The 20,616-nt window shown below is 60.6% G+C and overlaps 3 protein-coding genes across 6 annotated transcripts; 2 read left to right on the top strand and 1 right to left on the bottom strand.

Moving 5' to 3' along the window:
- The first annotated feature begins 1,106 nt into the window (after positions 1 to 1,106).
- On the top strand, positions 1,107 to 6,361 carry RAD9A (RAD9 checkpoint clamp component A). Its single transcript, XM_054570802.1, has 11 exons — positions 1,107 to 1,143; positions 1,229 to 1,299; positions 1,773 to 1,901; positions 2,322 to 2,436; positions 2,525 to 2,624; positions 4,144 to 4,253; positions 4,351 to 4,460; positions 4,537 to 4,601; positions 4,692 to 4,829; positions 5,587 to 5,788; positions 5,871 to 6,361. The coding sequence occupies exons 1-11, from the start codon at positions 1,110 to 1,112 to the stop codon at positions 5,964 to 5,966; spliced, it is 1,170 nt and encodes a 389-aa protein (XP_054426777.1). The 5' UTR covers positions 1,107 to 1,109; the 3' UTR covers positions 5,967 to 6,361.
- A 129-nt stretch (positions 6,362 to 6,490) lies between these two features.
- On the bottom strand, positions 6,491 to 9,713 carry PPP1CA (protein phosphatase 1 catalytic subunit alpha). Its single transcript, XM_054570803.1, has 7 exons — positions 9,585 to 9,713; positions 8,919 to 9,050; positions 8,541 to 8,771; positions 7,886 to 7,990; positions 7,220 to 7,443; positions 7,003 to 7,137; positions 6,491 to 6,917 (listed from the first exon to the last, which is right to left on the bottom strand). The coding sequence occupies exons 1-7, from the start codon at positions 9,637 to 9,639 to the stop codon at positions 6,807 to 6,809; spliced, it is 993 nt and encodes a 330-aa protein (XP_054426778.1). The 5' UTR covers positions 9,640 to 9,713; the 3' UTR covers positions 6,491 to 6,806.
- A 1,368-nt stretch (positions 9,714 to 11,081) lies between these two features.
- TBC1D10C (TBC1 domain family member 10C) lies at positions 11,082 to 17,234 on the top strand. Of its 4 annotated transcripts, none has more exons than XM_054570546.1 (9): positions 11,082 to 11,248; positions 11,963 to 12,062; positions 12,286 to 12,393; positions 12,482 to 12,588; positions 12,789 to 12,903; positions 13,599 to 13,664; positions 13,791 to 13,980; positions 15,752 to 15,906; positions 16,195 to 17,234. In XM_054570546.1, the coding sequence occupies exons 1-9, from the start codon at positions 11,097 to 11,099 to the stop codon at positions 16,540 to 16,542; spliced, it is 1,341 nt and encodes a 446-aa protein (XP_054426521.1). In that variant the 5' UTR covers positions 11,082 to 11,096; the 3' UTR covers positions 16,543 to 17,234. The 4 variants fall into 4 exon arrangements, with proteins under 4 accessions (XP_054426521.1, XP_054426522.1, XP_054426523.1 ...); XM_054570547.1 differs by having other exon boundaries at positions 11,097 to 11,248; positions 12,789 to 12,917; positions 13,589 to 13,664; XM_054570548.1 differs by lacking the exon at positions 13,791 to 13,980 and having other exon boundaries at positions 11,097 to 11,248; positions 12,793 to 12,903; positions 16,195 to 16,456.
- Positions 17,235 to 20,616: the final 3,382 nt, after the last annotated feature.

Below are 20,616 nucleotides of genomic sequence, written 5' to 3'. Positions count from 1 at the left end.
AGGTCAGCGAGTCCCCAAAGGACTTTCCTTCCACATTACACAGAGGAACTGAGGCCCAGGGCCCAGGAGACATCCCTAGCTGATGAAACCGTTTCTTTTGCACAGTCCAGATTTTTTCTTTTTTTAAAAAAGATTGTATTCATTCTTAGAGGAGAAGGAAGAGGAAGAGAAACATCAATGTGTGGCTGCCTCTCCTGCGCCCCCTACTGGGGACCTGGCCCTCAACCCAGGCACGTGCCCTGACTGGGAATGGAACAGACAACCTCTTGCTTCGCAGGCCGGCGCTCAATCCACTAAGACACACCCACCAGGGCCAGAAGTTTTTTTCAATGGCCACATAAGCACGAAGCTACCCTCCTAAAATGCAACGTTTCCAGTGCTTCTCATTCGTGTCCCTTGCAGTTGGCAGCTCCACCCTTCTGCGGGGCTCACAGACCCACGTCTCTCGCCACAGAGTAAAGCACACGATCCACGAAGGGTACTCCAAGCCAGGATGCACAGCCACCTCTCCCAGCGGGATGCGGCTGCAATGGCTTTCGTCTCTTTTGAGTGCTGGCGCTTGATGCTTGCATCCGAGTCCCCGGCCCGGGTTGGGTGCGGACGGTCGTGTTTCGACCTTGTATCCCCGACGGACACCCAGGAAATCCGTACTAAACCGGTGACTCAAGCGAGCTCCCCCACACACACACCCGGGAGCTGCGTCCTCTGTGCTCCTCGCGCTCGGGTGCGCCGCCGCCGCGGGACCCCCTCGCGAGGGGTGCCCAGGGGCTCGGGCAGGCCTGGCTACCGAGACCGAGCGAAGGACGTCTGCACCGGGAGCTTCCCACTCACGTGACAAGGACCGCTGCTACGGATTCCGTCACGTGACCGCGGAAACCGCGGACGTTTTCCTCACGTGACGGAGGCCCTGGTGTGTGGACCAATGAGGAGGCTGGGGCGGGGCTGTCAGGGGCGGCGCGCGCGAAGAGAACCCGGGCCATCCACGGTTGGGGAGGCCCGGAGGGGATCCGCCCTGGGGTCCGGTCGGAGCCCGCCGCCGGCCCGCCGCCGGCTAGCCGCCAGACTCAGCCCAGTCGCCGGCCAGGCCCGGCCTCGGGGTTGGAGGCGGCATGAAGTGTTTGGTCGCGGGCGGCAACGTGAAGGGTGAGCTGGGGCTGGCTTGGGGGCGGGGGCACGTGGGACCGTCCGAGGCGCCAACCTAACGCCCGGTTCTTCTCCGCCCTCGCAGTGCTCGGCAAGGCCGTCCACTCTCTGTCCCGCATCGGTGATGAGCTCTACCTGGAGCCGCTGGAAGACGGGGTGAGGGCCTGGGGTGTGGGGATGGGTGGGATTCCAACAGGGAGCCGTAAGCTGGGCCTGAGTGACCCCTGCGCCCGTTAGGAAGCCCGTGGACGAATTTGTCAGCTGAATTTCAGTTTCCAACCCCTGGTGCTGGGGCATGGGTTTGGGCCCTGTCATCTTCCCGGGCCTGTGTGTGAATTGAGAGCAGTGGCCGTCCCAGAAGGGCCAGGTGGAGGGTGGCGACGATGAGGGGAAAAGGCAGAGTGTGCTGAGAGCCGTGTAAAGCGCTTGGCGGTGGGAGCAGTTGCTGAGAGCAACCCAGGGAGGGCTTCATGGAGATGATGTACGATGCTTGGGAGGGGACAAAGGATTTCAGCAGGTGATGGTGGAGGTACAGGACTTTAGGACAAGTGTGTGAGCAAGAGCAGGCCAGAGGGCTGCGCCTGTCGTTGCCCCCGGCTGCATCCCTCTTCCTGCTTTTCCTGGCCCAGCTCTCCCTCCGGACTGTGAACTCCTCCCGCTCGGCCTATGCCTGCTTCCTCTTTGCCCCGCTCTTCTTCCAGCTGTACCAGGTGGCCGCCCCTGGTCAGGACCCACCACGCTGTAAGATCCTGATGAAGGTGAGGCCCTTCCCTCCCCTGCCGCACTGCATCCCCCGCCCCGAGCCCCACCAGCAGTTTACCTGCGCTGGGGCACCAATCGATGCTAACTGGGGAGAGATGTGTGCGCAGGGGCAGCCTGGTGCACAGTGCATTAAGGGATATAGTGAAGACATCCCTAGCGGGGAACGGCAGACAGGGAGAGGGTGATGGGTCCCTACCAGGGACCTGTAGAGAGTGGTGACATTCAAGTAGGCCTTTCAAGGTGTTCCAACTGAGGAGCAGCATGAACAAAATCCTAGAAGTGTGTAAATGTCCAATATGTCGAGGGAACTCCCTCCTATGACAGTGCTGAGCCCGTGATGGGGACAGGGCGTGCAGGGGATGTGAGAGCTGGTCGGTGGAGGTGCAGTGCCGGCCCGATGTGTTTCCCCTACTTAGTCGTTCGTGTCCGTCTTCCGCTCGCTGACGATGCTGGAGAAGACCGTGGAGAAATGCTGCATCTCCATGAACAGCAGGAGCAGCCGCCTGGTGGTCCAGCTGCACTGCAAATATGGTGAGTGGGCAGCTGGCCAGCCAGGGGGTCCCCAGGGTGTGAGGGTGGAGGTTGGCGAGGCCCTCTGAGACCCTGTCTGCCTGTCCAGGGGTAAGGAAGACTCACAACCTGTCCTTCCAGGACTGTGAGTCCCTGCAGGCTGTCTTCGACCCAGCCTCCTGCCCCCACGTGCTCCGAGCCCCAGCAAAGTAAGTACACCCCTCCCCAAAAGCTGAGCCCTGGGTCTATGTCTTCCTTCTTTGGGGCCTTAAGAAGGCACCTCTACCATTCCCCCTACAGGGTTTCTGTGAGCCTCAGCATTCATCAGCCCTTTTCTGGCGCTTCAGGGGAAGAGGCTGAGTGGAGACACAGGGGCTCCCTTGCTGTGGGCTGCTCACTGTCTTCAGGAGCCTCTATTCTCCATGCCAAGTGTCTGGCTTGGCTTTCTGGCCAGTAAGACCCATTCTAACTTCTCTCTTAGGTCTCTGGCCTGAGAAGCTGTGAAGGTCCGTCTTTAAGCTTTGTGGCTCAGGCTCAGGGGCTCAAAACCTCTCCCTGGCTTGGTTATCCTTCTGGGGATGTTCCCCATCCCCAGGTGCCTGTCTTCCTACCTGCTCTCTCTCTAGTTTTAAGAAGTCTTCAGGGAAAGGCAGGAGGCTGCAGGTTGGGGGTGAGGGTCGTGGTCGAGGGTGACGGCCTAAACAGGCAGCTCTGGGGCTGGAACCATTCTGGGCAATCTGAGCACCCAGGGCTGTGCCCGGCCTGGGAGATGGGGACTCCAGTCCAGGCACAGGCCCCAGGCAAAGACCAGTGCGGAAGAGTGGCTCCCTTCCTGCCCGTGCTGGTGCTTTTGGCATTCAAGTAGCCCAAGGTCTTGTCCATTTCTTTAGATAGCCGTAAGTAGTAACCTGAAGGTCCCTTTGGGTCTCTACAGTCTGATTTTCCAAGTTCAGTTGATAGGGCTCTTTTGGGTAAAGAAAGAGGAAAGGCTGTCACCTCTGGTCTGGATTTTGAGGCTATTTCTCTCTTAATGAGTACTATCCCCTCTTTTTCTCATGGACAATTTTAAGGATCTATAAAAGCAGATACCAGCCCTGGCAGGTGTGGCTCAGTGGATTGAGCTCCAGCCTGTGAACCAAAAGGTCACAGCTTTGATTCCCAGTTAGGGCACACGCCTGGGTTGCTGGCCAGGTCCTCGGTAGGGGGCGCTTGAGAGGCAACCACACATCGATGTTTCTCTCCCTCTTTCTCCCTCCCCCCTCTCTAAAAATAAATAAAACCTTTTAAAAATAAAAAAGCAGGTGCCAGCTTCTGTCTCAATTGTCTTGAGGCTAATTCTAGATTATATCATTTGTAACTATCACCCGTGTACACCTAAAAAACAAGGATGTAAGGGCTCTTTCTGAAGGCCAAATTCATAAGTACAGCATGGATGTGGTTTCCTATGCCTGGATGGGCAGGTGCTGCCTGCTGGGCGCAGCCCATCCTTCCTGCTGCCTTCTCTGGACTCTAGTTTCATCTGCCTGTCCTTTGCAGTGGATTTCACTCCCATGACAGCCTGGGAGCGTCTCATGGGGCATGTTCTCCTTCCTGGGGCATGCTGGGCCTGGCCCATGGCCTTTCCCCTACAGTGCCAGTGAACACGTCACTGCCCTGCCTCAGGTCCTCTGAGAGCAAAGCCACCGAGCAGGGCCAAGCCTTAAGTGTAATGCTGTGTCCTCTTCACAGGGTTCTGGGGGAGGCCATCCTGCCCTTCCCCCTTGCACTGGCTGAAGTGACGCTGGGCGTTAGCCGTGGCCGCAGGGTCATCCTGCGCAGCTACCAGGATGAAGAGGCAGGTGAGAGAGCTGGACAGGGCCGGGGATGGGCAGCAGGGCTGGGGTGGGAGGGGCTGGGACCGATGGGCTCAGGTTCTTCCTGTTCCTGCCCGCACAGACAGCACCGTCAAAGCCATGATGACTGAGATGAGCATTGGAGAAGAGGACTTCCAGCAGCTGCAGGCCCAGGAAGGGGTGGCCATCACTTTCTGCCTCAAAGAGTTCCGGGTGAGCTCCCCATACCCTGACCGCCCTGACCGCCGTGCCGGGCCCAGGGCCTCAACTGTTCTGCCCCTCCCCTCAGGGGCTCCTGAGCTTCGCAGAGTCGGCAAACCTGTCTCTTAGCATTCACTTCGATACCCCTGGCAGGTAATGCCCAGCCTCAGGACAGGGAGGGGAGGGCTCTGGGGTCAGGAGCCAAAGGACCCTTACCTTGTTTGGGACCTATCACCTGCCCAGGCCAGCCATCTTTGCCATCAGCGACTCTCTGCTGGATGGCCACTTTGTCCTGGCCACGCTCTCGGATCCATCCCCGAACTCCCAGGACCTGCACTCCCTAGAGGTCCGCCGGCCAGCGCCTCAGCTCCAGGCTCACAGGTGAGGGTTCCCCCAGGTCCACTCCTGTCCTCACCTCTGTGCACCCTGGCCCGAGCCTGCTGCTTGCCCTCTCCCCCCTCCGCACACGCAGATACTTCCTGTCAGGCCCCAGCCCCTGCAGTGCTCACAGCTTCCAGCCCCACAGGCTCAGCCTTCCTGGTCAGCTGTGCTCAGAGATCCCTCCCACCCAGGGAAGTGTCCCCAAGGTCAGGCTAGCTTCCTTCTCTGGCTGAGGCCTCCCCTCTGAGCCGCCTCCCAGGCAAGGAGGGAAAGGGGGCTGCTGGAGGCGAGGGGCTACGTGGGGTGGGAAGCAGGTGGCTGGAAGGGCAGGTGGGTTGGGGAGGATGGGCCCGGTATAGTTCAGCAGAGGAAGTTCGGTCTGGCCACCCGCCCAGCAGATCCCTGGGCCCTAGTGCTCTCCAGCTCCTGTCTCCTGGGAAGGTAGGGGCTTGGGCTCCAAGTGGCCCAGCTCACCAGACTCGCTGCACCCCTCCCCCAGCTGAGCGAGACTGGACCCCAGGATGCCTCCCTCAGGCCCCCACCCAAACTCTGACCAAATGATTCCAGGCCCACCCCCTCCAGGAAGTTGCCACTTAACCCCTATATCCTCTCTCCTCCAACCAAATCAGGAAGTAATAAAACTGAGAGATCACCAGAGCTCGCGAGGCCCCCACAGCAACCCCCCACCCCCAGCCCTCCATGGTGGGCTCTGCCTTCTGTCTTTTCATTTTTCACTGACATCATCTCTACCTTGCAGCACCCCCCACCTGGATGACTTTGCCAATGACGACATTGACTCTTACATGATCGCCATGGAAACCACTGTGGGCAGTGAGAGCTCACGGACACTCCCCTCCATTTCCCTCTCACCTGGCCTCCAGTCCCCCTGCCACTCTGAGGAGGAAGATGAAACTGAGGCTGAGCTCAGTACAGTGCCTGGGACCCCCCCACCCAAGAAGGTAGGGGCTGGAGGTGGAGACCAGGGATGGGAGGCCAGGAGGGAGCAGTCTCCATGGCTCACTCAGCGTCCTTTTCTTCCAGTTCCGCTCATTGTTCTTTGGCTCCATCCTGGGCCAGGGACACTCCCCACTGCACCCCAGCCCTGTGCTGGCTGAAGACAGCGAGGGCGAAGGCTGAACTGAGAAACCTCTGTGTCCAGAGGCCATGACTACATGGAGCCGTGGCCCCCCCACTGCCAGCACCAGCCGGGGGCATAGCTGGCTGGTCCTGCTGTGTCCCCTTGTCCTGACTGGCTATTGGAAACTGGTCTGGGCCCTGTCATGTCCCCCTAACCTCCAACCAATCATGTCTGTTTCCAGGCTTGGCACTGAAGGAAGGTCCACCTTCCAACCTTGCAGCCAAAGCTGGACACTTGCCTTCCCTAAGAAAAAGCACAGTGGGGCTGCTGCCCCTGCCAACCCACCTTTCCTGCCTATCATGCTGTCTCTTCCCCCGAGACCCTTGGCATACCTCTGGGATCTCCTATGGCTGGCAGACTGCTCTTGCTTTTTCAATATTCTTTGGCCCTGGCTAGGAATTCTAGGAGACCCCGTGGGCCTCAACATGCGGCCGGGGCCCCATGTCCAGCAAGCCTGCCCTCCCAAGTGGGTCTGGGACAAGGGAGACAGGCCAAGGCAAGAATCCAGCTTTGACCTTTATTCAAGAGACCAGATGGGTTGTTCGGGATGCAGCTGCCAGCCCTGAGGCCAAGCAAGGCTGGAGACCCACAATCTGGCCCTGCTTTGCCCTGAGCTGCAGCCTCAGCCCCAGGATCCTGCCTGTAGCCACCAAGGCACAGGCAGAGGGAGCCCTGGAGGACTGGACGCTGCTATTGATTCATTTAAAAAAAGAAAAAAAAAAGTACACCAAGGCTCCGTGTCCCTGTGATTAGCAGGGCTGGGAGGCCAGCATGACCCCCCATGGCTACGTGGTTTCTGTACAATCCACCATCTGGGGCAGAGGGCGGGCTCGTGATCACTATTTCTTGGCTTTGGCGGAGTTCCGGGGTGGGGTGATGGGCCGGCCACCAGGGTTCAGGCCACTGAACTGCCCGTATTTCCCCTTGTTCTTGTCGGCGGGCTTGAGGATCTAAAAGAGACAACGCTGGTCAGGGTCACAGGGCTGAGCCATGGGGCCACCTGCCCCTTCCTGCCCCTTCCTCCCCCATCCCCACCTGGAAAGAGCACATGAGTGTCTCGTCCACACTCATCATGGCGCCTGCATTGTCAAACTCGCCACAGTAGTTGGGAGCTGAAAAGAGTGTCACCAGCTGCCGCTTGGCAAAGAACTCATAGCCATCTTCTACCACCTGGACAAGGATGGGGCAGTTAGTTATGCAGGTGCTGACTGCCCAGGCCCTACTCCCACCTGGACCAGAGCTGCCAGCCCACCTGGTGTGCCCGACAGATGAGGTCCAAGTCATGCTTGTGCAGAAACTTGGCCACCACCTCAGCTCCAAAGGTAAAGGAGACACCACGGTCGTTCTCGCCCCAGCCCTGCACATCCTTGTCAGGGTCAGACCACAGCAGGTCACATAATAGCCCCTGGTCGGGCACATCTGTGGGCCGCATGATACGCCGAATCTGCTCCATGGACTGCAGGTCTGGGGACAGGCCTGGGGGGTGCAGAGGACACATCACTTCCTCAAGCCTCAAAATAAGGACCCCTCCCTCCTCCAGAAAGCCCAGGCTAGTCAGCCTCTGCCCCGACCTTCAGGCCCTCTCCTGGACTTCCGGGAGCCCAGGCAGGCAGGACTCCTCGCCTTATGCCTCTTCCAGTCCCTGCCCCTCGGGAGCATAGAGCTCCCTAGATAGAACAAGCAAATTCCATGCACAATCCTGAGGCTAAAATGGCGGAGAGTACAACCTAACACTGGGGAGCAGGGAAACACCCTGCAATAAATAAGTGATCCCAGCCCAGACCCCAGGCAGGGAGGGCTGTTCCAGGCGACTGGGAACAAGGCCTCCAGCTGACAGCTTCTTCCCTAGGCCTCAGGGATGTGGCTGGGCTTTTCTTCCCATAAAGTCCCTCAGCAGGTGCCCCAGAGCCACCCTCACCTCCATGGCAGCAGAAGATCTTCTCGTCCACAATGGCAGCGATCGGCAGGCAGTTGAAGCAGTCGGTGAAGGTTTTCCACAGTTTAATGTTGTAGCGTCTCTTGCCTGCACAGAGGAAGGAGACAGCTCATGCTAAGGCCCCCAGGGCCCCCAGACACAGCTAGAAGAGTGTGGAAGGCAAGAAGGGAACCCTTATGCCCACCCCGCTGCTTCCCAGCCTTCAGGAGGAATTCTACAGCAGCTGAGTCTACAGAACCCGAGTTCTAGTCCAGAACAATGTCAGGGTTGGTACCCACCCCTACCCAATGAGCAGGACCAGGCCAATACCAGGTCTGGTTTATCTCAGCTCCTGGCCAGCAGAGTCCCGTCCAGCTAGGCATCCTAAATGCTTAGGTAACAGATGTACTAGAGGGAGTGTCACCAGACAGGGCCCTACATTAGAATGTGAACACCCCTTCCGTCAGCAACCATTTACCATATCCCTGCTGGGTGCCGGACCCTAAGACAGGAGGGCAGGATCCTGCCTTCACATGGCTCACAGTCTAGCAGCTGTCAGACACAGATCCCACCCTACCACCAGGCCAACATGAGACTGCCACCGAAGACAGGGAGAGCTCTTCAGGCATGGGGCAGCCCCGGGCACGAAGCCACTCACACTCATCATAGAAGCCATAGATGCGGTTGATGCTGGCACACTCGTGGTTCCCACGGAGCAGGAAGAAATTCTCGGGATACTTGATCTTATAGGCCAGCAGCAGGCAGATGGTTTCCAGCGACTGCTTGCCCCGGTCTACATAGTCCCCCAGGAAGAGGTAGTTGCTCTCTGGAGGGAAGCCCCCATATTCGAACAGCCGCAGAAGGTCGTAGTACTGGCCATGGATATCACCTGTGACCCAGGGAACCAGGTCAGCACTGGGTTCAGGGTCTAGGCTTGAACCCAGGGCCAGGGTTGGGCTCAAGATAAGAAGGATCCAGGGATTTGATGAGCCAATGCCACCTTCAGGAAGCAAAAGGGGCTGGGCAGGGGTCTCACCGCAGATCTTGAGGGGTGCCTCCAGCTCCAGAAGAATGGGCTGGCTCAAGAAAATCTCACGGGATTTGAGGCACAGACCACGGATCTCGTTCTCTGTCAGCTGTACATTCTTTCCAGGCCGCGAGCCCTGCACTGGAGGCAGAATGGGCGTCAGGACCCTGGTCCCTCAGGCAGGAGGAGGGTGGGTGACACGGGTACTCCATGGGCACTTCTGGGGGCGCGAGGGCCTCCTAGGCCCCTCCTTGCCTGGGGCAGATGGTGCTGCTGAGCCTCCAAGAACAAGAGGTAGCCTCCCTATCTACCCTCAAGGCGCTCTAAGGGACTCTGAGGCAGGGGGTGCCACCCTAGACCCCACAGCGCTGGACCCTTTCCCGCGGTGTGGCGGAGGAGGGGGGGTGCTATGTTTTTCAGGTTTCTCCCTCACTCCAAACCAGGCCAACCCGTGCGCCCCCGGCCCAGGAAAGGAGGGCTGCGCCCCGTGCCCCAGCAGCCCCAGACTCTCGGGCGCGTCGCGAGTGGGGGGCGGCCGCGGCCGCGGAACCTCGCGGCCCGTCCCCGCCCAGTCTAAGCTGGCCCTGGGAGGTGCAGGCGCGCCTTGGCGCCACTTCCGGGCCGGGCCGGGGGTCAGGGCGCGGCGGGTGCCGACCTCCCCCGCCCCCGGCCAACCTTCCAGCAGGCGCCCGATGATAGAGTCCAGGTTGAGCTTCTCGCTGTCGGACATGGCGGCTCCGCCGCTCCGGCCCAGCAGCTCCGGACCCGCTCTTGCCTCCCGCCCTCCGCCGCCTCCTTCCGGCCTGGCGCTCCTTCCGCCCTCCCTGGTCCGCCCCGCCCCGCTCGCTCCGAGCCCGCTGCCCCAGCTCCATAGCGCCTCCGCTGGCACCCGGGCGCAGCGCCATGGCGCCCCGGGAGGCGGGGTCTCGGTGACGGGGCGGGGCCTGATCGATGGGCGGGACTTTGTGGGATGGGGTTGAGTCAGGTTCTGCCCCTGTGGGATTACCCAGCCCGATTCGCAAGATACGGGACCGGAAGTACTGTGGAAGTTGTTTTTCTCTTTCAGGGGCTAAGCAGCACCTCCCACCTGGTGCGAGCACGTTGACGATCACTTCCCCGCACACTGGATTCAGTCCTTTAAGTTGCAGAAAAGGAGGCCCAGAGCTAGCAAGGGGCTGGTCTCACATTCACTGAGAACCTCTACCTATCGAATCTCTGAGGCCCCCCCAGGCGGCTGACCAGACCGAGACGGCAGAACTCAGAGACCATTTTTGGCTCAAGCTGCCTGTGGTGCAATCTAAACTAATATTTATAGTCTCACCATTGCCTATTGAGTAGCATAAAAATGCTGCATTTTGTGCATGTTAAAAGTATTACTTTTTGCCCTGGCTGGTGTGGCTCAGTGGGCTAAGCACCAGCCTATGAACCAAAAGGTTGCCAGTTCGATTCCCAGTCAGGGCACAGGCCTGGGTTGCGGGCCGGGTTCCCAGCTGGGGATGTGTGCAAGGCAACTGGTGGGTGTATCTCTTGCACACCGATGTCTCTCTCTTTCTCTCTCCCTTCCCTCTCTCTGGAGGTAAAGAAATTTTTAAATAAATAAATAAATACACCATAAATCTCCCTGAGGCCCTGCATTGAGTGTTTTACATGTCAGGATCCAACACTGGAGGCAGCCTGGCCTCTCTACCTGACAGGCCCTGGCCCCATCGCATGCAGTGCAGGAACCCAAGCCTGCAGCCACCCAACCCTTGGGGTGGGTGGGAGGAGCCCGTGGCCTAGGGGCACTGGGGTAGGCCGGAAGAGGCTCTGAGAGGAAGGGGTGACCCCCCCATACACACTGGGGAGGGGCCCCCAGTGGGTGGTTGAAGCTGTGGCTGAGGAGGAAGTGAGAGGAGGTGAGGTGCGGCAGGGAGGTAAGCTGGGCTAACGGGGACAGGGGCTGGGCCTGGGGCTGAGTCTGTACAGAGCCTGGCCTTTCCACCCCTTCAGAGCCTAACCCCCTCCAGAAGAGGGCACAGAGGGGTCTTGGAGAAATAACTTGAAACCTCCTCCCTCTGACCCCACAGCCAGGCCCTGCGGCTGGGGACTGGTGCATGGAAGCCCAGGCCCCAGGCTGGCCGGGAGCTGCCTCTCACACTGGCTCTCCCCGCATCTTTCAGCGCGTTGCCCTGGGGGGTCTGGGGCATCATGGCCCAGGCCCTGGGTGAGGACCTGGCGCAGCCCTGTGAGCTGCAGGATGACTCCAGCTCGCTGGGGTCTGACTCAGAGCTGAGCGGACCAGGCCCATATCGCCAGGCTGACCGCTACGGCTTCATTGGGGGCAGCTCAGCGGAGCCAGGGTAAGTGGGGAAGGGTGCCCCGAGGGGATGAAGGGTACTGGGATTGAGGGTGGGGGCTGAGGGCTAAATTCTAGAGAGAGGCCCAATCTCAAGGATCCTGGGAGGGTCTGGGGACTCAGCCAGGTTCCTCAGGCTCCAGGTAGAATGCTAAGGATGGTAGGGCTGGGATGAAGTGTCCAGGTGTGTCTCTTTTACCCCTTACCTCCAGGGTTTGCACCCATCCTTGGAGCCAGAAATCCTTCCCCTTTTAATCTCTGGCCCAGGAACCCCAAATCTGCATCACAGAACACACACCCTTTCACCTACCCTCCCCCTTCCCAATGTACAGACAGTATAACAAACAAGTCCAGAGACACAAAGGAACTTGCCTGAGGTCACGCAGCAGCTCAGTGACAGAACCAGGCTCAAATTCAGGACTCCTGGCTTCTAGCACAGGGCTCGATCCACCCAGCTTCCCCTATGAGTTGTCCGTGTGCCTGTCCTGGGGGACAGCCAACCAGCCCCTCCCCCAACACATACCAACACACCCTCTTCAGTCTTTCCTGCTTCTGCCCACATCAGAGCCACATCCTTTCCCGTCTCCATGACAACCACTGGCAACTCCTGGGTGACAGGTCACCCCCTCAGTGGCTGCCCAGGTTGCATGGGAGTGGCAGATGTGGGCTCTCGGTAACAGCTGCCCTGCACCTGGATACCGGTGCAATGTGCTCCCAGGCCAGGTTGCCCTTCTGTAGACCTCATCCGCCAAAGGGAGATGAAATGGGTGGAGATGACTTCGCATTGGGAGAAGACCATGTCTCGGCGGTACAAGAAGGTGAGGGGGACAGCGACCCCACCCAGGCCTCCTTGGCTCATCCCCCTTTGCCTTGGTCCAGGCCCCGGCAACATTTACCCCTCCTGTGTCCCAGCACCTCCTGCCTTTTCCCCCTACCACCCAAAGGGGCCCTTGCCCGATGATAAGTTGTGTTTGGTGCCTGCGAAGAGGACCAGGGGAGGCCGGCCCGGCCGGCCTGATGGGACCTTGGCCTCACCCGCAGGTAAAGATGCAGTGCCGGAAGGGCATCCCTTCAGCCCTGCGGGCCCGGTGCTGGCCCCTGCTGTGCGGGGCCCACGTGTGTCAGAAGAACAGCCCGGGTACTTATCAGGTAAAGGAGTTGGCAGGGGTCCCACCTCCCCTTCCCAGAGCCCTTCCCCACTCTGAGCCCTCACACCTACCTTCCTGCCCACCCGCAGGAACTGGCTGAGGCCCCAGGAGACCCACAGTGGATGGAAACCATCGGCAGGGACCTGCACCGCCAGTTCCCTCTGCATGAGATGTTTGTGTCACCCCAGGGTCACGGGTACGAGGCCAGTGACTCTCAGGGACCCCCAGCCTCAACCCCAGTTGTTTGGTCCACCCACCCCTCCCCACCCCCAGCTTTATGCCTTTGCATCTCTGGGGACCCAGCAAGGCCAGGGTGGTGAGACCTGGGCAGAAGCTGCCAGAGGGTGGGGGAGGGATGGCCAGGGGACTGTCCCCTAATGGGGTCTTCTGGCACAGGCAGCAGGGTCTCCTGCAGGTACTCAAGGCCTACACCCTGTATCGGCCGGAACAGGGTTACTGCCAGGCCCAGGGCCCTGTGGCTGCCGTGCTACTCATGCACCTGCCCCCGGAGGTGAGTGCCCTCCCCCCTGCTCTAGGGGCGCAAGGCCCTGACTCCCCAACCCCTGCGACTGTAACTCCCAATCCTAGGGACTCTAAATTCAGGTATCCGGGACCCTTGATCCCCATCCCTAGTGACCTGGGGACCTAGTAATCCTGTGCCCTGGACCCATGATCTCGTAACCCCAGGAAGCCTGACCCCAGGACCTGGGATACTTGATTCCCAGGTCCTGCCCTAGTGAACCAGGGCCTCATTACTGCCACCCTCAGTCACCTTCAAGCCCAACAGCCTTGACTCCAGGAACCCAGGACCCTTTACCTTTGCCCCTTGCCTGGTGATCTTAGAGGCTGGATGTCGTCACATGACCTCATGACTCCTGATTCTGAACCCTGTGACCATAATTCCTGATCCAATGACCCCAAGAACCCAGAGCTTGAATTTTGGGATCCTCCCACTGCTTGCCCAGTGAGCCCAGCCCTGTGACCTTCATATTCAGTCCCCTGATCCCTGTGACTTCCAACCACCTAAGCCCAGGGGTTGGTCTCTCCCTGGGCACAGGGTGGCTTTAGTAAGAGCCCCGCAGCACCAAGTCTAGGCTCCCAGCTCCAGAGTTGCCGCAGGTGGTGTTCAGGGCCTCCCCTGTGCTCCCTTGCCCGCCCTGCGGTCCCCTTCGTTGTGGGCACTCATGGCCTGTGCTCTCCCCCCAGGAGGCCTTCTGGTGCCTGGTGCAGATCTGCGAGCTCTACCTGCCTGGCTACTACGGGCCCCACATGGTGAGGGCTGGGACGGGGCCCGGGGGGCACCGCGGGAGGGTCTGGGCAGGTGGATGGGGGCCTGGGTCTGAGAGGGCAGGGCCTGGGCCTTGGGAGGGGAGTGCTGATGGACGGACGTGGTCACAGGAAGCCGTGCAGCTGGATGCCGAGGTGTTCATGGCCCTGCTGCGGCGGCTGTTCCCACGCGTGTACAAGCACCTGCAGCAGGTGGGCGTGGGGCCCCTGCTCTACCTGCCCGAGTGGTTCCTGTGCCTCTTCGCCCGCTCCCTGCCTTTCCCCACAGTGCTGCGTGTCTGGGACGCCTTCCTCAGTGAGGGTGAGTGGGCAGCCCCCAGGCCGTGGTAGGGGAGGGCTACAGCCTCAGGTGCTCAGTGTACACAGGGAGCTGGCCGCCAGCTCTGCCCTGGGTCTAGGGGCTGGGGTGTGCTGTGGGCAATGGCACCCTGCCAGCTCTGGCGAAACAGCCCAGCCACCAGGCCATACACTTCCCTGGTGCAACGAATGGCAGTCCCTGCCCCATGCGGTGAGACCACCTTAGAGAGGGCAGCCTCTGCCTGGGGGTGGGCTGGAGCCATGGAGGCTCCCTCCAGGTAGAGTGGGCAGGAGCTGGGGAGATCACTGAGGTGTAGGGGCTTGGGCACTGGCACCGTGGGGACATGCCCCCTGTCCCAAGCGCCTACTTGGTGCTTGTCACTGGACACTGGGGCCACCTGAGTGACCAGACAGGCATTCTGGGCAGGGGCGAAGGAAGGCGACTGTAATGAAGTTAACAAGATATTTATAGATTGTCGCCAGTGCCACAGAGAAAATAAAGCCAGGGACGTAAGTGTTAGAGGTGGTGAGTGTTAGAGGGGAGCGACAGGAAGAGGCTGCTGCTCCTTTTTAGAGAGAGGGGAAGGGAGGAAGAAAGGGAGAGAAACATCAACGCATGGTTGCTTCTCAAGCGCCCCCTACTGGGGACCTGGCCTGTGCCTTGGCTGGGAATTGAACTGGCAGCCCTTTCCTTCACAAGCCAGCACTCAATCCACTGAGCCACACCAGCCAGGGTGGAAGACTGCTGCTCTTAAAGATGCTTGTGGTGCTCCGTGGAGGGGGCACATGTGCAGGGGCAGGTGGAGGCTGGGAGCCCAGGCAGGACCCTGCCGCAGGGTGCAAGCAGATGACTTGAGGGCGCGGGCATGGAGAGGTGGGTGCCTGGGCCAGGCCAAGAGTGGGGCAGTCAGCGCAGGACTGCATTGGACTCTGCCTTGGTTCTCCCATCAGTAACCCACCTGCATTCTGTTCCATATGGGCTGTCTAGCAGTTGCATCTAAAAAAATGGTAGACATCAATCAGCCCATTTATTGAACGCCTGCTGTGTCCGTGTTGGCTCCAGGCTGGCTTAGAGCTCTGGCCATGGGTGTCCAAGTCGCCATCCATGGGCCGCCTCCCCTCCAGCCTCCAACCTCCAGGGTGAGGCAGGGCAGGGCCTGATCAGGGCAGCTGAGCTGCCCCTGCCCTCTCTGCTGCACAAGCACTGCCCTGGGCTCCCTTTCAGAAAGGTGCCAGTCATCTCTACCATCTCTTTACAAGTAACAGTTGTGGCTAGGCCTCGCTGGTCCCTTGACTGCTCTGCTCAGCAGGCCTGAGGCTGCCTGGAAGGGATTCTGAGGATTCTGGGGATGGCCCAAGGTCACACCTGTGTGCACTCTGCTCTTGCTTTAGGGATGCAGAATCCCTCTGGCCAGAATCCCTCTGGAACCAGAAGGTCACAGATCTGAACTGGAAGGGCCGTAATGGGCAACTGCCCTGCCCCCAGCCCTTCCTTGTAGGGACAAGGAGCTGAGGCCCAGAGAGAGAAGGCTTGGCGTGAAGTTGTGGGTCACCCCTGGCTCCTGGCAGGCTGCTCTGCCGCGGAGCCTCTGTGGCTGCTGAGACATGCTCACCCGTGACCCCAAATTGCACCCCTCCTCCTGTCAGTCCTTGCTCCTGGCTGGGCTGTGGCCGCAGACCTCGGGAGGCGGAAGGATCTGGAGGAGAGGGCACCCGCAGGTGCAGAACGGAGGAAGGGAGGGCTGGGCCCCACTGAGCGCGCTCCCGCTCCGCAGGTGTGAAGGTGCTGTTCCGCGTGGGGCTGACGCTGGTGCGCCTGGCGCTGGGCACCGCAGAACAGCGCCAGGCCTGCCCGGGGCTCCTGGAGACGCTTGGTGCCCTTCGAGCCATCCCCTCCCCCCAGCTGCAGGAGGAGACCTTCATGTCCCAGGTGGGTGCCCCCTGCCCGCCCTCCCCTGCTGCAGTTGGGGAAACTGAGTCCCAGAGCTGGAAGTCAGAGTGAGAAAGAGCGCTCGGTTCCTGCCCTCTGAGCAGCAGCGCATGTGAAAACTCCGGGCGCCGAAGGGCCTGCTGCGGCTCCCGTAGCGCGGCTGTCGGTGGGCCCAGCCATCAGCCCTCAGCCACTTCCTGGGGCTGTGCGCTACCTGCCCCGCGGGGGCCCCGCGACTTCCTGCCCTCCCACGGTCCAGGCACACTCAGTACCAACCGCTCCCTGCAGGTGCACAGCGTGACCCTGTCCGAGCAGGACCTCCAGCGGGAGATCAAGGCCCAGCTAGCCCAGCTGCCAGAGTCGACATCCGGGCCACCCCCGCGGCCGAAGGCCCGCCTGGCCGGGGCCCAAGCCATCTTTGAGGCCCAGCAGCTGGCAGGGGTGCGGGGAGGCACCAGGCCCGAGGTGCCCCGCATCGTGGTGCAGCCCCCGGAAGAGCCCAGGCCGCCCCGGCGCAAGCCCCAGACCCGAGGCAAGACTTTCCATGGGCTCCTGACTCGGTCCAGGGGCCCCCCCATTGAGGGCCCCCCCAGGTCCCATCGAGGCTCCACCTCCTTCTTGGACACCCGGTTCTGAAGGTCCCACCTCTGAGGGTACCATGGACTCGGTGTCCCTGGACCCCAGTCGCCTGACCGGCTGACGCCACCTCACAGACGGGCACCGCACTTTATCGCTGGGATTTAGTGGCTCCGTTGCCTTCTCCCTGTCAGCAAGTGTACATGAACCGAGAGGTGTCGGCTACAAATAAACGATGACAATTTATTCAAAATTCTTAGAGTTTGCACACCAGAAACATGAGTAGGCAGTACCCGGAGCGTCCCGAGGAAAGAAAAGCGGAGCGTTCCGGCGTGAGAGGCGCCTTCCCGAGAAGAGCGGGCCCGCGCCGGCAGGCTCCGGGCGGCAGGAGATGGCCGCCTGCCAGATGCCGGGCAGTCTGGGCACGCGGGCGTTCTTTCCTAAGTTCTTCATCTGTTCCTAAGGCCTGTATATAGGAATTTATAAATCTCCAGGCGTTGATGTGCAAATGAAAAGTTCACGAGTTTAAGTCCTCAGGCTAAAGTAAAATAATTTCCTCATGAACCCGCTGTGCCAGCTAGATGGTACAGACTCCGTTTTGAGTCAGCTTAGCTATACCGGCTTCATCTTGTTTTCTGCACTCGTTCCTCACCACCAACTATGCCAGGCGCAGGACGAAGGAAGGCCACAGACAGGGGCGCGGGGGCCCAGGCCTACCGTCAGCCCACAGAGCTGCCCCCTTGCAGACCCAGAAGCAGCTCGCCTGGGGGTCAGGCGGCCAGCTGGGCTAGGGGACCCCAAAGGTCTCCTGGGGGGGAGCCTGGAATAAAGTCTGACTGAGCAGAAGCCTGGCTGGAGTTGGATCAAATGTCTTCCATCCCTAACCCTAAACCAGCTGCCCCTCCCTACCCCTCCCTACGGCCCACCTCCCCACGTCCCCACCTCGCCACACACACACACATGCACGCAGCCCGGACTCTCCTGGTCCAGCCCCGGTTCCACCAGACACACCCAGGCTGCCCATTGGCCGCTGGAAGGTGTTTACCAGCCACAGGACCCAACGGTAAGCTGCCTTGCTCAGCCGCTTAGGGGCAGGTAGCACCTGTGGGAGCAGGGATCCCCAAGTGGGTGCTGGGCCCAGAAGTGGGGTTTATGTCCTATTCTGCCCCTCCCCTAAGTCTGGTTCAGGACCCCCCCCCCACCGAATAGGGGGCCTTAACCCAGGTCTACACCCCACCCACAATCCTTGCCCTGTTTTCAGAGAGGGCAGGGCAAGCCAGGCGGGGACAAAGGCCTAGTGTGCCCAGGACAAAGAAGAAAGGTCCCGCCGGCCCTTGTCCCCCGCTGAAGCCTTCCTGCAACCCCTTGGGACTGCCACCATGGAAACCCCCGCCCACACTCTCTAATTGCCCCCGTGGGTGCCTGGGACACCAGCCATCGCCAGGACAACAGGGCTGGTTCCGGCGCACGCTCGCTTCGCTGGGCGCCCATTCCTGCCCTGCCGCCCGCCCTGGAAGGCTGAGGGTGCGAGCACGGCAGGACTCGGGAGGAGGGGAGAAAGTGCCTGGAGTCCGGCCCAGCTGGCTGAGGGGTCAGCCGGCCCGTCCCAGTGGCCGGACGTGCTGGAACATCACCGGCTGTGGGTCAGAACTTTCTAACGACAGGGCCACACGCTGCGGGCGTGGGCTCCCCCTGCCCGTGTTTGTGTGTAGCTGACTCTGCGCCTGGCCAGGCCTTGGGCCCAGGGCAGAGCATCCCCCTCCCATGGAGGCGGGAGGACACATCACAGAGGTCCAAACCCAGATCTGCAGTTTCCTGGGGGAAACTGAGGCTCGCGAGGGGAGGGAACTTGGCCAAGGCCTCACTGCCCACGGCAGACCCCAGGTTTACGCCCACCGCCACACTGGCAGCTGCGAACCCAGCCCCCATCACTGGGCACCCACCTCGGTCGGCCCTCCCGGGGCTGCCCTCTCTCCTGCTCCCACCCGCTCCCGCGGCCTGCCCCAGCCTGGGTCCCAGCCTCTGAGCGTGGAGCAGCAGCTGGACCACCTCAGTTTAAAGAACTTCGAGAGCCCCGCCCCACCCCCCACACTAGGAAGCCGCATTAATAATCGCCCACTCACCTGCAAGTAACAGCCCCTTTTCTCAGACCCCTCCCCAAGCCCTCTCTCTGCAGGTGGAGCGTTAGGCAAAGAGAGATCAGAGACTGGGGGGGGGGCTGAGTACCCAGCCCAAAGTCACAGTGAGAGCCAGAGCTGGCAGAGTGCAGGCCCCGTGCCTTCTAGGCCACGCGTTAGCCTGAGGGCTGGGCGGCTACGGGACCTCGGGCACTGTAGCAGGTTGGGTAGGGGCAATTTCTCGGGAGCGCCCCCCCCCCCAAAACTCCCAGCCCTCCGTGGGCTCAACTATTCTTCTGGGAGAGCCACGGAACAGGACAGGAACAGTCTTGGCCGGCCCCAGCATCCGTCACAAGGCTGGAAGGGGGCCACAGGGGCAGCAGGCTTCCCTGGATGTAGACCCCAGGGGCAGGTGGTCTCCAGCAGGGCCCCTCCAGGTGGGGCTGAGTCACTGCCTTTTCTGCTCAAGGAAAGGTTTTCTGGACAGGCGCTCTTATCACCCACCCACAGGGCGAGTTGGAGCCAAGGCGTGAGACCAGAAGGGGGCCAGTTCCCTCCTCATGAGAGTGCTTGTCTGCACACGCCGTCCCCACCAGGCCGCACGAGCCCTTGCAGTGCCTGTGCCCTGGGTGGACAAAGACGCCTCTCCTTTGGGCGCGCGCAGCCCTGCCTGGCCGAGGGGAGGTGAGGCGCGGTTTGTGAAGCGAGCAACCTGTACAACCGCACTTGGCAACCCTGGCAGACCAGCTCCCTACAAAGCTTCCAGGAAAGGGGCTCAGACAAGGCACGCCATGCGCCCGAGAACACTCAGCCTGTGGGGTCAAAGCTGGGACGGCGGCCAGAGATGTACGTTGGCCGGGGTCAGCCTAGGAGACAGGAGCCAGGGAAGGGCCCATGGTCTCCACCTGTTACCCACCCCAGAGGTTCCCTGCCCCCATCCCCACTCTATCCCAGACTCTTGGAAATCAGACATGGGCTCTTTGCAACGTCTCTGCACGGGAAATGCCCTCTCACTCTCTCTGAGCCTCAGTTTCCTCCTACAGACGGTGGGGTAATAGCTGCTCTCACTCCGGCCCCAAGAGTGCTCCACAAGGTCGTTACTATGGTTAGTGCTCCGTGGGGCTGGGTGGCAGCCCAGACATTGTCTCTCCTCACCCCACCCCGACCTGGCTCAGCCCCGCCTCCGGTGACCTGCAGGAGCTCCTGGCAAGGACAGAGGAGGACTGCCCCCCAGCCTGCTTGCCCCAAACCCCAGAACCCTGAGCCTGAGCCGCAGGTGCTCGGCCCTGATTCTCCTCAGTGCACCCACAAGGCAAATACCATCGCAGCCGGCGCCTAGCCATGGCGGGCGGGGAGTGGGCACAGAACCACGCTGCTCTCTGGGCATGTGTGCGCACACAGTGGCAGGGGGAAGAGCCCAGCTCCGCCTTTCACCAGCTGTGTGACCTCGGGCAAGTAACACCACCTCTCTGAGCTTCACTTTCTTCATCTGTAAAAGGCAGAGAACCATGACTGCTACCTCACAGGGTTAAGTGAGATGTGGCACATAAGGTCCTCCCCACAGCGCCTGGGACAAGGTCAAGCAAGAGCTGCTTGCTACCTAGGCTGGTGTGGCTCAGTTGGTTGGAGTGTTGTCCTGTAGCCAAAGGTCTGCGGGTTTGATTCCCAGTCAGGGCATGTGCCTAGGTTGCAGGTTCAGTCCCCAGTCTGCTTGCATAGGATCCCTGCTCCAGGTGCGTGCGGAAGGCAACCGATCGATCTTTCTCTCCCTTCCTCACTCAAAAAGCAGTGAAAAAAATGTCTTCGAGTGAGCATAAAAAAATGAAAGATTGAAAAAAAGAAACACTTGCTGTCCCTGCTACTGAGCACTTACCTTCTCCCAGACACTCCTTGCCCAGCCGAGCCTACGCTGAAGGATGCACCGTAAGCCTCACCCGAGGCAAGAAAACTGAGTCCACAGAACTTGTGGAGTTTGTGTTAAAAACAAAACAACAGAAACGAAGACTTAATGGCAGTT

Source organism: Pteronotus mesoamericanus, unplaced genomic scaffold (genome assembly GCF_021234165.1).
Source record: "Pteronotus mesoamericanus isolate MK-2021 breed Mesoamerican mustached bat unplaced genomic scaffold, CSHL_Meso_final contig_214, whole genome shotgun sequence".
NCBI classification, from domain to species: Eukaryota; Metazoa; Chordata; class Mammalia; order Chiroptera; family Mormoopidae; genus Pteronotus; species Pteronotus mesoamericanus.
Note: the sequence above shows the minus strand (reverse complement) of the source record. Positions and strands in the feature narration are given on the sequence as shown.

Bases quoted from the DNA above. Each gene is read 5' to 3' on its own strand.
- TBC1D10C (XM_054570547.1), top strand. From the start codon at position 11,097: ATGGCCCAGGCCCTGGGTGAGGACCTGGCGCAGCCCTGTGAGCTGCAG. The intron at 12,063-12,285 runs GTGAGGGGGACA...CCTCACCCGCAG, and splicing joins TGTCTCGGCGGTACAAGAAG to GTAAAGATGCAGTGCCGGAA. The intron at 12,918-13,588 runs CCCTGCTCTAGG...ATGGCCTGTGCT, and splicing joins CCGGAGGTGAGTGCCCTCCC to CTCCCCCCAGGAGGCCTTCT.
- PPP1CA (XM_054570803.1), bottom strand. From the start codon at position 9,639: ATGTCCGACAGCGAGAAGCTCAACCTGGACTCTATCATCGGGCGCCTG. The intron at 8,772-8,918 runs GTGAGACCCCTG...CCTGGGTCACAG, and splicing joins GGCACCCCTCAAGATCTGCG to GTGATATCCATGGCCAGTAC. The intron at 7,138-7,219 runs GTGGGCTGGCAG...ATCCTTGTCCAG, and splicing joins TCATCTGTCGGGCACACCAG to GTGGTAGAAGATGGCTATGA.
- RAD9A (XM_054570802.1), top strand. From the start codon at position 1,110: ATGAAGTGTTTGGTCGCGGGCGGCAACGTGAAGG. The intron at 4,461-4,536 runs GTGAGCTCCCCA...CCCTCCCCTCAG, and splicing joins TCTGCCTCAAAGAGTTCCGG to GGGCTCCTGAGCTTCGCAGA. The intron at 5,789-5,870 runs GTAGGGGCTGGA...CTTTTCTTCCAG, and splicing joins GGACCCCCCCACCCAAGAAG to TTCCGCTCATTGTTCTTTGG.